At 45.6% G+C, this 15,672-nt stretch overlaps 1 protein-coding gene across 3 annotated transcripts; it reads left to right on the top strand.

Moving 5' to 3' along the window:
- The first annotated feature begins 508 nt into the window (after positions 1-508).
- On the top strand, positions 509-8,556 carry LOC139055556 (lactosylceramide 4-alpha-galactosyltransferase-like). 3 transcript variants are annotated; one of them, XR_011511853.1, is made up of 5 exons: positions 509-621; positions 964-1,121; positions 3,869-4,131; positions 5,856-6,160; positions 8,016-8,556. XR_011511853.1 is itself a non-coding variant. In XM_070533068.1 (4 exons), exons 1-4 carry the CDS (start codon positions 585-587, stop codon positions 8,335-8,337), a joined length of 927 nt encoding a protein of 308 aa, XP_070389169.1. In that variant the 5' UTR covers positions 523-584; the 3' UTR covers positions 8,338-8,556. The 3 variants fall into 3 exon arrangements, 1 of the variants encoding a protein (XP_070389169.1); XM_070533068.1 differs by lacking the exon at positions 964-1,121 and having other exon boundaries at positions 523-621; XR_011511854.1 differs by lacking the exon at positions 964-1,121 and having other exon boundaries at positions 551-621; positions 3,565-4,131.
- The last annotated feature ends 7,116 nt before the right edge of the window (positions 8,557-15,672 follow it).

The raw sequence follows: 15,672 nt of genomic DNA, 5'->3' as shown, positions 1-15,672 counted from the left end.
CAGTTATGGTAATACTTAAGAATCGTATTCGGACAATGGTGCTAGAGGGCGACATAATTATAAGGAGCAGTGACAAGACGGGTGGGACGCGTTAACAAACGTCGTTTCCCAGTTCGCTATATAGAGGATTTCGAAAATGTACATGAGTGGGCGTGCAAGTGAGTAATTCGTGGCCATGGACAAATGCGCAATTGGGCCTCAATGCGCTGTCGTGTGGTCTGTGATGTCATATATATATATATATATATATATATAAAGATGGGGCATGACAAAGGGTGCATGGAAGCCGCTGAAAAAGCAATATTTTTTTGTGCGAGATTGTGGACGAATTCATGCTGACGCAGAGGAAAAATATTTGGCTTGCATATGTTCATGACATCATTGTATACCTACAGATTGCGCGCGCTTCAAAACGCGTTGCAGTGCCCTTTTGATGTCAGCGTCCTCGTTTCCAACAAATGTATTTTGCTTCTCTCACAAATAGTTTTCCTCGCTGCGTCTGAATAAGGAAGAAGATAACGATGACAGCATCGGCAACGTTGCCGAGGCGTATTCTTGTACTTTGTTTCGTGTGCTTGTCTTTCATGATTATACTTGTCACCGTGAACTGGAGCACCATGGGTAAGTTTTACGTGCCGCGTTTCATGCTTTATTCGATGCACTGGCTATCTCATTCCTGCCAGATCGTTCCGTGGAAAATGTCCTATTGTTATTTTTCAGTCGCTCATTGTCGGATATACGGTGTGAAACATTTTCAATCCTTCGGGGCATGAAAGTTATGTCAGAGAGGACCAGGAGCGCTTCAGCTAGCGCATCCCTCACCCCGCTTCATTGACCAGCGGGCTATGAACTACGTTGTTACTTTCTTGTTTGTTGCAACGTTGAATGCAAATTGGATATAAATTGTGCATTTTTGTTAAAGCAAACAATAATTTTTAAAAAATGATGCGGTTTTACGTGCAGAAACCACCAGTTGGGGTTATTAGACATGCACCCAATGCACGGTACAGGGGCGTTTTTGCTTTTCGCCCCCATGGAGATTCGGCCGCCGCGGCCGGGATTCGATCCCACAACCTCGTGCTTAGCAACGCAACGCCGAAGCCACTAAGCAACCACGGAGGGTATGTTAAAGCGAAGCTCTCTCTGCTTCTTCTTCACACATTGCGTGTGCTGTCTTGACAAACAGACAATTTGGGCCACTGGATATGGTGCAACTGGGCACGTGACACACAGTATGTGCCTGTTCTTGGCCAACACCACAGAAAGGACATGTCCCACGCACTTGCTACATGAGCACAAATAGACAAGTATAACAAGCAGAGTAGTAGCTGCATCGAAACATTCGCGTCCTTTTCTACAAACATTTCCGTCATCATAGTGTTACATTTCCGTAGCGTTTGCTTTAAGATGTGCGCAAACATCAAAGAACGCTTCGCTTGACACGGATTCCCACTGTTTGCCACATATTGTTAACGGAACAACAAACTAATACCCAGAAGCCTACGTGCTAATGTTTCCCATTACAACCACTAACGCTTTACAAAGTGATATTCAGAACTACGATACACCCGAATTTGGTGCCACAGGGGTGAGGGCCGCTATAATTTGACTTCGGGCGGCTAAATACCCTAAACCGCTGCTTTTAATGACTCCAGCAGCCTGGTCACATTTTACGATTCCAATGTCGACGTTTTTCTGATGAGCGGTTATAAGTCTTAGGGTAGACGCATATACGTATGCAGACCACTTGGGTTACAATAAAATATTTACGCCTGCTTGTGGAAGAGGCGTCGCGTGTCACAGAGCACATTCGGGCGAGACACGTACGTACGTCGCCGTCGAAACGTTCTTCACACCCCGAGCCGGACATCGCTGTTTTCAACGGTGGCCAATCTCTTCGCTCTCCTGATAACTACAACAATACACTCCGTACAATGAAGTGACTGCTATATTGTACGCCTCGTACAATTTATGAGAACGTCGCTCCCCAAGCACAACGAATTATCGCCCTATGTGAACGTGTTTTTCTAGCCAAAACAATATCCATGAAACCTTGGATGTTACCGCCATCTGAGAAATACGAAGTTATTCGTGTGTCCTTCATACTGTCTTGCACTGCAAACAGCTGGCGCTCTGGCTTTGTCACTCGCGCTGCGAGGAGTTTCTGTCGTGCTCGAAGTTCTTTGTCAAAGCCCGAACTAGTGGGCGATGTGTAGCAGCGGATCGTGAGAAGTGCATCCGAAATAAAAAAAAAAGCTAAAATTCTTGGGTTTTACGTGCCAGAACTTCGATCTGATTATGAGGCTCGCCGTTAGTGAGAGAGTACCGATTATTCTTACCACCTGGGGTTCATTTAACGTGCATCCGAAACACGGACGTTTTTTGCATTCCGCCCTCATCGCAATGCAGCCGTCGGAATCGAACCCCCAACCTAGTTCTCAGCAGCGCAACGCCATAAACACTGCGCTACCTCGGCGAAGTCTGCACGGATCCGAGACCAAAATCTCTATCGCGCCTTCTTTTCTTGAACTCATGCAAACTCAGTAACTGCGAATTAAAACGCAGGCTCCAGCAACATGTAAACATTGACTGCGATGAGAAAAAATTGTACCTCCTGATTTCGGTTTTTCAAACCGCCATAGCGCAACCTACAGCTGGCGTAAGATGGTATATACAGAACCAAGCATGGGAAGCACGGGGTCAGCCACAATGGCAACGCACGATGCGAAAATGCGTTGAATCGCTACGAGCTACGCGTTTTCTGCTTCAACCAGTTTGAGCTGATGTAAAACGACACCAATAAGACTGGCGCCGTCCTACGTGAGCTCAAACTGGCTGAAGCATAAAGCGTAGCACGTAGCGATTCAGCGCCTCTTTGCGCCGTGTGCTCTTGTTTGTCCATTACGGAGAGCGCCACAATAGACCTGTGAGTAAACCGGGGAGACGTCTCCATCTAAATCGAGGGACATTGAAAATAAAAATAAATTAAGCTACATTGGTAAACTATTCTTCTGCAAAACGAAAAAAAAAAGCCAGTCTTAGCGTGAGAGGCTTGAGAAGCATGAAATGAAACGAGACACGCGCGGGTGGCGACGCCGTCATGGAGTTCCCGCGCCTGCTCGTCGTGACGTCACAGATTTTGACGACATCTGCTGAGGCCTAGTTAATTTTTCAAAGAATATGGGCTACACTGAATTCTAAGTGAGCCAAAGACTGAACTTCGCAAGTTTCAGTAACTTTTACTGAGCCAGAACGAACCAAGTACGAGAAAAAGACTTATTAACTCATGACGTCACAATTACACGACGGCACCAAAGTTTCGGCGGGAAATTCAAAAACGTGGTAGTTCCGCCTTAGTTTTCTTTTCTGGTAATTAACATCTTGCTGCGAAATTAACGAATACAGATTTCAAATGAACACTTTGCCAGTCTTAAGGGATTTAATGTTTATCTTTAGCGTCCCCTTGAGGATCACGTGGTCCCACCACAATTATAGCATCACTTTTGTAAACGAGCAGAAAGGAAACAGAGGGACTTAATTTTTGTTAATCACGGCCATACAAAGCGAGCACACAATGAACCAGGGAAAGCATAGGAGTAGCTGCGTTTGAAATTGAAACGTAGAAGAGGATGAAGAAAAGGGGAAATGGAAGTGGACGAAAAGATAACTTGCTGACGGAGCAAGGGTATAGTTCGAACCCACAACCTTGGCATCACAGGTTGTGCATCGTGGTTGGATGAATTGTGGCAGAGTGATGGTCACCATCATCATTTTCAACATTTTCGGTTTCAAACGCCACGTCTAACTACCCTCGCGCTTTCCGTGGCTTCATTGCCTGTTGGCTTTATATGGTCTCCTTGGCGCGCAGTTTTGGAGGACGCGACTTTTCTGAACGAGGGAGGCGACCGCGCACCAAGACGGATATTCTTTCTGGAGACGTCCAGGATCCGAACTGTCGGGGCGCGGACAGCGTGCGCCGTAGAGTCCGCATCTCGGCTCCATCCTCTCTGGTCGGTCCACTACTTGCACGCTTCTGTGAGAGTGCTGTCGCCTTTCTGTCCGTTCGCGACGCTTCTCCGTACCTTCCGTAACGTGCGATTGGCTCACCTGGACTACAAGAGCCATTTTAAGGTAAGCCATGAAATGCCATTTTTACGGGCGGACAGCAATTCACGATACAGTGATGGTTCGGACAAACGAACTCACAAGTGCTAAAAGTAAAAAAAAAATGACAAAGTTAAGATCAGGGGTACAGTTATGAACTCGCACTGCGAGACACTGTGCGCGCGTTTGCTTTTGTTGTGCTTTTGGTAGCTATACAGTTTCTTGTACGCCAATGTCGCGTCTTTTTTAATTATTATTGGGGTTTTTTTCACTCATTTGAGAAAAAAATATCTCCTTCGATAAAGATTACGCAAAAGCCATTTTCGCTACGCTGTGAGAAAAGTAGTCATTGCTGGGTACAATGCGCACGTAAAAGCGAGTAATTTATTAAAGATGGCACATGTGTAACGAAAAAGAAGAAAAGAGTAGCTTGCTTGACAAAATTGAACTGACGAGGAAACTTGTAATAATTAACGGATATGGCGAGCGTGTTTGACATTCACCTGACCCCACCGTGAAGCTGGGTCTGTTGACCTTAACGGACCTCATTAAGGCATCGAGCATAAGGGGCGGGTGATATACAAGTAAATATGAACAATTATTAGAAGCAGGTGTTAATTACAATACAACCTGGGCGACAGTAGCTTCTGCAGAAACGATGGCCCAGCTGGCGTGAGGAAGGTCGTTCGTGTTTCTTGCTGCTCAAAAAATAATTAAGCTTGAAATTAAGCTTGAAATGCGGCGATCCGGACGCAGTGTCACATCTCAGAACTTCTATACGCTAGTGGATATGTATATATACCGTTTGTTTTCTTCATGCGATAAGTAGAATTTAGTTGGCTAATGAAGTTTTCAATGCACACATTAAAAACGAAACAAGGGACTATGGAATTGACAGTGGGACACAATAAATTTGGATGACGCTTAAGCTTCGCCTCTAAGAGTGGAATGCGATAGCATTCAAAGATCCCTGACTGCTCCTCATGCTTCTCGGCAACTGGAGCGTATGTAACCGTAATGTTTACCGGGACACATTGGCCGCGAACGCTACGCACGAAGGCGGGCTTTCTGGTAGAAGCGCGATCTCTTGCGTGGGCCGCGATGCGGCCGAGGCGAGCGCCATTTGGAGGTACTGCAAGGAATCAGGCGCGCCGCTCCGTGACCTCCGAGATACTAGCGCGCCGGCGCGCGCATATGGCGGACGCCGTGGCCGGTCTATGTGTGGTAGAAACGCTGGAAAAGGGTTTTTTTGAGTTTTCGTGTAACAGGAATAAGTTTTCTCGTACAGTCAAATTAGAATACGATGCTATCATGTCTGTAGCTTGTAAGTAGTACTTAACGATTTTTCTACGTATTTTAGCTTGAGAAATTCATTTCGATCAGTAACTTCCTTGCGCCACACGGAGGGCCTAGGTATGGGTTATTCGAAAACCTTTTTGCCGAAACGATGTCCGACGCCGGATTTTCTGCGACACGGAGCCCTTTACGCTATCGCGTTAAAAGTGGCATTATATGTTCTCCTCCTGATCGCAGCATCATTCTTGTGAGGTCTCGTTTACTTGTCTTGTGCTACTCGCATAAGTTAAAAGGACGCGACAAGGCGAAACGGCAAAGACGTGCACCGCTGAAGAAACAGAGCATGTTTTGCAGTGTGCCACCACTAAACAAGTGTCCAGGGCGATAAAGAAAAAAGTGATTTTGTCGTTTTTGTCCTTATTCAAGCTGCGCTGCTTCAATCTTCGCTACCGCAGGACACCGTCCTCGACCTGTGGCTTCGCGAGGCTCCCTACAAGCGCGGCCCGTACGAGGCGGTCCACTTGTCCGATGGTCTCAGGCTGGGTTTGCTGTTCAAACATGGCGGCGTGTACGCCGACTTCGACGTCATCTTCCTGAAGAGCTTGGAAGGCATAGACGACGCCGTGGTGGCCTGTTCCGCTGACGACACGGTCACCAACAATTTCTTGGCCTTTTCTGCGCGCCACTCGTTCATCCGGGATTGCCTCGATGACTTCGTTTGGGGTTACTATCCAAAGGATTGGGGTTACAACGGGCCCAGGCAAGCACTAACATTCTTTATTTTATTTTTTTCTTTTCACTGAAGTGGGCCCGGTCTAAGGAAATGAATAGATGTGAAGTAAAAAAAATGGCAGACAACAAAACGCAGGTAATCATGCTGTTGCGAAGTTTCTCCAACGATCATTTATCGAAGAATGGGCATCCAGACGCAAAACAATAGGTTTCCACAGCGCTCACGATAACCTACGTGAAACGAAAGCTTTGCCTTGGGGCCCTATTTAATCTTCCCGCACCATATCTGTTTCATTGTTTAGCGGCTTACGAGTTGGGTAAAAACAAACTCAAAACAGGCTACAGGTTCACAGGGAGCATTCCCTCGAGCAATCTGATACGGAACCCGCACATTACGTTGAAGAGGCCGTAGTGGCTAAAGACACACGCGTAACAAGACAAAATGTCCAGGGAGCAAGCTAACCCGTTACATATTATGTCAGGTTGGAATCCACGCATCGCTATATAGTATTCGTTGTTTAAAAGTGCACTGGGTTTCTCCCGTCACGTATTGCTCATGACTGTACATCATTAGGCAACTGCTCTCTTGTGACTTCGCCGCCGCTTTTGTTATATATGATTTTGAAGAAACATCTCAGAGTCGATCGCTCCGCCGAGCTAATCGACGGCTGGTCGTGCTGTTGCTCAAACCTTTTTTTTTTTGTAACTTCTCAAACGTGTATAAGTACTATAACGAATTATTATAGAAGTATTAATTGGTTGTTAATTAAATAAAAATCTGAAAGAAAAGAACGGGGTTTACTGCTGTTCGCGCTGGCTAATTTTAGTGGATGGCACTTGAATGGTCGCCAGCAGAGAGTGAGGGAGTATATTGGAGTTAAGGGCAGGGAGAGCTGATATAGGAAAGAAGATAGTTGCGACAGAAAATGAACGCTTAATTATTGTATACATATATGCAGTTCACGACTTTGTAAATATGCACTCTTGGATTGCATGTTGCGACACTTCACGTGGTGATTGTGACACGGCTCCGCACGTCGCCGGAGTTAAGAACATACCAATTGAAGGAGAGCGTTACAGTGAGCTATACGTAAGCGTGAGAAAGATGCAGATGGAGGCTTATATCTTCACGACGTACTACAACTGCGCAAAAGGTTGTCGGGTGGGACGACTGGCACTGTCCAGGCCATTTCATCAGCAGCACTGGCGCCGTTGTTTACGATCGCGAGCTGTTGTCAGTCGCAGCTGATAACGCGCGCGAGGCTGGCTGGATTGCCGGCGACACATCGCTGCGCCGCGCGCTTTGGTCCAGGGGACGCTGCGCGCGGCTGGAATGAGGAGGCGTCACGTATCGAGACTCGGGTACGCACTCGTTGAGGCCATCTCTCGTTCGGAGCACAACTCGGCTCGTGCCTGCGCGTCTTCGGCCCACGTAATCTCCATAGTAAAGGGCAGCCCCCATGTCCATATATAGAACCTTCGTTTCAGCATAACTGCGCAGCTGCGCTTCTTGGCTATATATATATACGTCGGGATTGTGTGTAACAGGCTTGACGGTTGTCGCGCAGTACCTCGTGCGCGTGCCCCGATATTTACGCAAATTTCTAATTTATTCATACTCCTATCGTTTTAACTCGCTCGCCAGTAGAGGGTTGACAGACTCCACTACTTTAAATACTTATTCTCCTTGTCGACGAAATGCTTAACGATGCATAACTTCATAAAGGTGGCACAGCATTTGCCGTGAACTTAATGTGGATTCACATCGGTCTATAGAGTGTCCTAGCAATACTGGGTACACTACAAACTCCACAAATGAGTATCCGATTTTATTTATCTTCAATCTCTCTCTCTCTCTCTCTCTCTCTCTCTCTCTCTCTCAGGGTTGTGCGCAGAGTCCTCCTCCGATGGTGCAATGCAACCAGAGTGGAGCAAGCGCTGGACAACAGACGGCGCTGCCGTGGAGTGACTGTGTTGCCGCGCAACCGGCTTCTGCCACTGAATTACACGACGGCGCACCAGCTCTTCCACGCTGCCGCCGGCCCGAGCGTCAGCGAGTCATTCGGCCGGAGCTATTTGGTGCACACGTTCCACAGTCGCACCCGCGGCATCCAGGCCGAGCGCGGGTCGTTCGTTGAACGGGCGGCCGCCGAAAACTGCCCGCGCACCTTTGAACTCGCGAACAGACTGTACGGACGCTTTTGACTCGATTTACGATTCGGCGGGAAATGAAATGGCCTGACGTGCGAACAAGACGCGCTCACTGCATATGTAAATGTGGCGAAGGACTGCCGTGATGCAAGAGAAATTATTTCTTTCGAAGGCTCATAAAGGCGCAAGGTTTGCTGTAACTTCAAGGCATGCGCTTCTGAGGGTGAGTTGGCCGGTGGAGGAGTCGGAAGAAATCTTTTCTGCTGAAGCGCTCGGCTCGTTTCTTGTTTTCCAAAAGACGTATGTGGATCTGTATTCGCTTGCCCGGCAGAACCACTATTTTGTATGTATGTATGTATGTATGTATGTATGTATGTATGTATGTATGTATGTATGTATGTATGTATGTATGTATGTATGTATGTATGTATGTATGTATGTATGTATGTATGTATGTATGTATGTATGTATGTATGTATGTATGTATGTATGTATGTATGTATGTATGTATGTATGTATGTATGTATGTATGTATGTATGTATGTATGTATGTATTAAATAAATACATCAGAAGCATACATTAGAGCGAACGCGCCAAATTGCACCAATATTGCGTGACATGGATAAGAGACTAACGGAGCAAATATTTATTGAGTGCCTTTGTGTTCACTCGTTTTCAGTCTGAAACATCCATATCGATGAGTGCAGTATTTCTTACTCTTAAGTAATGTAATTTTATAGTGCGCAGCGTCACACTTATTGAACGCTTAGTGCCGAACAGAATTCAACTAATACGTCCTCAATTCGTTGTGCTACTTAGTAGGGAAAGGCGAATATTCGAATTTTCGAATACGAACAGCAATATTCTATTCGTATTAGAAAATGAACTATTTGTTATTTTCGAATATCGAAACCAACCAAAAATGTCGCAAAACTCAGTCGGGTCACTGTTCTCCGCCTGCTGAAGCAAATATCGTAAATTATCGGAAGCAAAACAATCACAACAAAAGTGTTGCAAGTAACGCAGAAACAAAAAGTGTAATACAAGGTTTGCTTTCGGTTTCGCGGCCGAAGCGTGGCGCTGGCTAACACTCCTTGGGTTAAATCTCGTACACAAACATAAATACCCAAGAATGCGGACGCGAGAGCAGACGTCACGGTATACCACAATCGGTAGTGCAACGCGCGTGCGTAATGCGGAGGTCGTGAGTTCGGTTCCCACCGGTAGCAAGTAGTTGTTTTTTTCTCCACTTTCATTTCCCTTACCTTAAGATTTCTACACTTTAATCAAAAACTAAAAATAATTTCCCTGTGCCTTCCTTTTCTTCGTTATCGGTTGACTTCAAATCGTCTTGCGATTAACAAAATTCGGGCCCTTCGGTCCTCCTTCTTCTTGTCCATTACATGACAACCGGTCATTTTTTTGTGTTGATTGCAGTCTAATCATGTAGAATTTTTATATTTTACGCAACAACCAGCGATGTTTTCGTTGTAACGGCCCCTTTATTGTGTCTACGGCACACAAATACGTATGCAGCTTTTTCTTTGGTTTTTCCACCAACTTCTCGTATGTTTCTTTTTTTCAGCTACCACTTATTTAGCGTTTTTTTGTAAAGCTATAGTCATAAAGCTAGTCATATAGCAGCCTGTCATTCTTGGAAAACTTCTTTGCAACTGGGCCCTCAAGATGTCGAGCGGCAATTCATGCATTTCTTTTAAGGAGAATTATAGGGAGCTTGTGTTTAAAACTGATCCTAATTGTCCATAATAATTGGCAGTCTATTCCTCACTGCCAGCAAGCGTGTTACCTAATTATACTTAAGTAAATACTACTGCTGCACATATGTGGGTCTGGGGTTGAATATTCGATATTCGACTCGATAAACGATACTCGGTGTTCGATTCGTATTCGATAGATATTTGCCCACTTCTACTAGTTATGCCGACCGGGTCGGCGAATTTTATGTCATTATTACATTTTAACAACTTTTATTAGCGTTTGTATTCACGATCGCGCTTTCTAGGCGAACTATATATAAGATAACCTGTGTTATAAATTACGACGAAGAATTCCGACAAAGTTCGTGCCAGAGTACCTGCACGCCTGCTTCAGTACAAACCCTACCTGTCCTCGCCTGTCATCTCTGTCATGCGTTTGCGCGTGTACAAGGCTGTGTGATATAGATTTTTGGCCCTAAGACGTCGTTTTTTTCCCTTCACAATACTTTTATTATTGTTGTTATTGGGGTTACTACTGCGACGAAAAAGGAGTAGCCGTCACCATCACAGGGCGACTACATCTGTTTCTTTCTTTTTATTTTTGTAACATTCGTTTCAATAAAGAAAGAAAGGTCAGGTGAAGTGCAAAAGAAAAGCAAGAAGATATGACGAATAAAAATACTGCTTAGAAGTGGCTGGAAGTCGTCATGCTAGGCTGCGAACCTCAAAGTAAGTGAGGAGGCAACGAGCGTTATTTACTCTGGTCCCCGTCAGCCGGAGCGCAGCTACCGCCTACAGAAGAGTTGCACGCATCTAATCAAGAGCGTGTCGAGGGACTCAAAGTGCCGAGGTTTGGGACTTATATACACAATGCTAAATTTAAAGAAACAATAGACAGAGAGAAGCGTGGCAATTTCTGCAAAATATATTTTCGTTTCTCTCTTACAGTTTGTTTCTTCTGTAATTTAAGCAAAATGACATTGTTATTGTTTTTCCGTGATGTTACAGAAAGAAATCTTTAGATAGTTTATTCCAGTTAGGGAGTAATTGTGACTCCCCTTACGGCTCAAGCTTTCATGTAGTATACGAAAGAGACAAATGGTGGGGTGCGGCTGTATAACAGATCATAAGCACGCCACGAAGAACAAATGACACGTGATCACCCGACGAGGCATCTGGCGCAAGGCACCGGACACTGCGCGACACGCCCACCTATCCTCTCTGCCAGTTTATGTAGTCATGATCTGAGCGGCATGATTCGATCGCCCTGATTGCAGTGATATCTCATTCAGAAACAAAGACCAATTGGCTCGCGCATACGAAATCTATCTGCCCATACGTACGTGACCTGGTGAAGCTGTACACATATGTTAATTGAGGATAGTAAAGAGAAGAAGAAATCTGATTTCGATCACGTGCAGTATTGATGACTCGTGCAGTATTGATGTCAACTTTTGTTGAAATTCGAGTCCAAGTGGTGTACACACTGAGTTCATAATACTGCCTTGTTCGCATATTCATTTGTCATCTATGTCCAGTGTATTGCCATGTTTTTTCTTGTTTTTTTCCCTCACTTTTGTATGTATTATATCTTTGCAATTATGCCAGGTAATTAGTTTAAATTAACTTCTCTTGTTTGTATTCTTAGTATCCACTCCTGCATGGGCCCGAGAAGGGCCTGCAGTATCTGTAAATAAATAAATAAATAAATAAATAAATAAATAAATAAATAAATAAATAAATAAATAAATAAATAAATAAATGTTTCACTTTACCGTATAGGGACCGATTCTGTTAAAACTTAGAAAAATTCTGCCTTTAACCATAAACAGAAAAAACGTTATCTTACAAATAAAATAATCGCCGTTTCTTCCATTGGAATAAATTTTCTGGCGCAAACATATAAATTTAGCGTTTCTCCTTGTTCCATGTTCTAATTTTTTTTACAGCGTACTACAACCGAACTCGACACGTAAGGACGGCAGAACAACTCAAAAATGGGAAAGTAGACAGGATGAGCTGCGCACGGCATTTCTAATGGCATGTCTGAGACGCACTTCCTAACGCCACGCGAAAACTAGCATGCAGGCCACACGGTTCGCGATCACGAATTTGTGGTCCTTGTTTGAGCCTGCGCATGTTCCTGCGTTTGGACATAATTTCAACGCTATGCGCGAGGTGACAGCACGATAGTTGAACCGAAAGCATGCAGAGGATGCGTACTTACGGCGGTGCTAACGAAAGCCTAATCCTCCCTCCCTCCCTGCACCCTTCTGGAAAAAAAAAAGAGGTGTACGTATTTTGGTCTAATGGGGCTCATTCATATTGAGAGAGAGAGAGAGATAAAGAGGAGGAAAGACAGGGAGGTTAGCCAGTGTAAGCACCGGCTGGCTACCCTGTGCTGGGGAAAGGGGTAAAGGGAATAAAAGGAGAAAGAAGAAGAAGAGGAGAAAAAAAATTCATATTGACATCACTTCTTTGTTTGGGCGACCATGCGCACGAACGAGTTGTTCACGTGACAGCATGACGCTGCTATTATCTTCGCTCGCTTACCTATTCGCTCGATAAATTGAAAAAAAATTATATAATTGGGTTTTACGTGTCATAAGCACGATCTGATTATGAGGCACGTCGTAGTGGGGGTCTCCGGAAATTTTTAGCATGTGGGGTTTTTTAACGTGTACTTATATCGAAGCAAACGGGTATTTTTTTTTCATTTCACCCCTATCGAATTGCGGCCGCCGTGGCCGAGATTCGATCCCGCGACCTCGTGCTTAGCAGCTCAATACCTCCCGAAAGATAAACCGAAGCAAAGTGAATTGAGTGCTGAATACTAAGTTGCCTGGGCCAGGATAATTAGCGTAATAATTCTATTCCAATTATCTTTTTCTTCTTTTCAGGCTTCGTCAGTAGCGCTTACGTCATTACTGCAGCATCGGCCGATTGTGAGCGCTGAATAATCGGAAAATAATGGTATCTAGAGGACAGAATACTTACATTATACCGGACCCGAACTGGTATAACCGGTTGGTGTAATGTAATGGTTCCTTGAGCTCGATTCTATTCAGGTTTTTCTGCTGATCCCGACGCCAGCTCCTCTTCTGATGCAGCGGAACTAAATAGCGCTGGCGAAACTGAATCGCAACCCCGTGTGCTGCTTACTTTCAGTTGCGCCTCTACATCATTTTTTTTTCCCGATAAACCTGATCAGTCAAACCAGGGCGTACCATCACAGCTGCGCTCTCTCTGGGCTCGAGCGTCGGCGACGTGCAGCGTTGCCTTAATATATTCACTATTGTTTCTTTTTGTGTTTTGTTTTGTTTTTCGTTGGAATGCGCCCGTCGCGAGAAGGGGTTCCTCTGTTTGCTCGTTCCCGATGTAATAAAATATTACGGGATATTTCGGAAGTAAGAGGTACATGAGCGAATCGAATGAAATATGCAATACATTCTTACTTGTCTTCGATTAAGAAATGACCTTTATGTCGTTGATATAAACATATGCTACGATCCTGTAGTGTCCGAACGTATGCGATATGTTGCCGTTATACCACATCGCATAAAGCATTGTTTATTAAACGGGGGAAAAATATGATTCCAGTAAGTAGGTTCTCTTTCGCGTACTGAGGACTCCATACGTGGCAGGCACGTAGCCTGGATCTTCTTTTTTTTTTCAGGGAGGGGGATGGGGGTGAGAAGGTTCCCTTATTCTCTGATAAGTTTCACATGCTTGGCGCATAATAAGACTATTACCTTGAGCAGGCCCTTGGTCTGCCCGATGTTTCCCGATGTTGTGTACCATCTTGTACTTGTATGGGGCGGGTGTTTGAAGGAGATACACTTTTGCTCATAGGCGACACGCCAGGCATAAAAGGGAGCAGGTAGCCCACCGTAAACATATCGGGGGGGGGGGGGGGGGGTGGAGTTGATGCTGAAGCCCGATTGAAACGACAATCAACAACCAACTGCTACTGCCACTATGTAACCAAACTATGTACGCTTTCGCGCCAGTACATGCGTTATAGGAGAAACGGATCGATGTCTGAAACAGACCGCGGCGCCAAACGCTTGCATGCTTGTCTGTAACAATGCAGTAACTAATGCGCGTTGTGCTTCTGGATTGCCAATAATATGACAGCGCGCACGCATGGCAGCACGCGCAGTGAGCAGGAAGGCACAGCAGCCGAGCGTAACTGAGCGCTAACGAACTGCAAGTGGCGGCTCTTGGATGCTAGCCAGGGCAACGCGACAGTCGGGCTGAGGATACAGTGCTTCATACACGTACGCGCCAACTAACCAGGCGGGCTTGGTGAACGCGGTCGACTCGCAGCCTGTGTATACACACTGGTTGCGCAAGAGTGTGTGCGAGTCTCTGACAGCAAGACTGTCAACATTTCTACCGCAAAATGACAGTCTTGTTGTCTTTAGCGCTATCGGAAGTTTACTGCATTTACATTTCTTTTCTTTTTTTTTTCAGTGTAACGTGAGCGTGTCATTAGGTCGCTGCAAGACATTTTTTCTTTTGTTTTTCTCCATCTCGTGAAAGTTTGGGATGGCCTTCAGCTAGCTATAACAGGTCGATATAGCCGAAGACTTCTGTGTGAAGACTGCGGGCAGTGTGGTCACCATCAGTGGCGAAATTCTGGGTGAGGTTCCTGCGACACGCTTCCCGGAATTGAATGTGTCCTTCTCACTTGAGGAATTGGACGCTGCTCTGGCCTCATGCAGGCGCTCATCGTCGCCAGGACCAGACGGCATCACCTACGCTGCTTTATGCCACCTAGGTGAAGATGGCCGAAGCAGACTTCTGGAATGTTATAACCAGTCATGGACTGATGGCGTCGTTCCTGAGCGGTGGAAGTCCAGCCGCTTGATACCACTCCTGAAGCCTGGAAAGTCGCCACTTGACCTAGCGTCCTACCGACCCATTGCGCTGTCCAGCTGTGTTGGGAAGGTCATGGAGAGAATGATTCTCACCCGCCTAGAATGGTATCTTGAGCGCCACAACGTATACCCCGATGCCATGGCTGGTTTTAGAAGAGGCCGTTCGTCTATTGACAACGTCATCGATCTAGTCACGTCTGTACAACAAGAAAAACACCACAAGCGTATACCGGTTGCACTATTCCTCGACGTGAAAAGCGCCTACGACAATGTAACGCATGAAGCCATCCTTGATGCCCTGGAAAATAATGGAATTGGTGGACGCATGTTTCGGTGGATTCGGAGCTATCTATTCAAAAGATCCTTCTTTGTGCACAGTGCAGATGGCCGAACTACTGACCATTACACTTATCGTGGCGTCCCTCAGGGTGGGGTTCTTAGCCCCACTTTGTTCAACCTTGCAATCCTTGGCCTTGCCGACGTTCTACCGCATACAGTAAACCTCTCAATATATGCTGACGACGTATGCATATGGGCCTCGGCAGTTACACGTCTCCAGGTGCGTGCACGGCTCCAAAAAGCAGTGACTCTAACATCATCGTACCTGCGTGCGCAAGGCCTAAGCATTTCGACCGAGAAGTGCGCCTTAGTCGCCTTTACCCACAAGCCCATGACCTGGTACCCCATTTCTATTGACCACCAACCAATTTCGTACGCAAAAACTCACCGATTCCTAGGCGTTATTATAGACAGAGACCTTTCATGGAGCCCCCACATCTCATACTTG

The sequence above is a fragment of the Dermacentor albipictus genome, chromosome 2 (assembly GCF_038994185.2).
Source record: "Dermacentor albipictus isolate Rhodes 1998 colony chromosome 2, USDA_Dalb.pri_finalv2, whole genome shotgun sequence".
Lineage (NCBI taxonomy): Eukaryota > Metazoa > Arthropoda > Arachnida > Ixodida > Ixodidae > Dermacentor > Dermacentor albipictus.
This window is presented reverse-complemented; position numbering and strand designations above follow the sequence as displayed.

Bases quoted from the DNA above. Each gene is read 5' to 3' on its own strand.
- LOC139055556 (XM_070533068.1), top strand. From the start codon at position 585: ATGATTATACTTGTCACCGTGAACTGGAGCACCATGG. The intron at 622-3,868 runs GTAAGTTTTACG...CTTGGCGCGCAG, and splicing joins CGTGAACTGGAGCACCATGG to TTTTGGAGGACGCGACTTTT. The intron at 6,161-8,015 runs GCAAGCACTAAC...TCTCTCTCTCAG, and splicing joins TGGGGTTACAACGGGCCCAG to GGTTGTGCGCAGAGTCCTCC.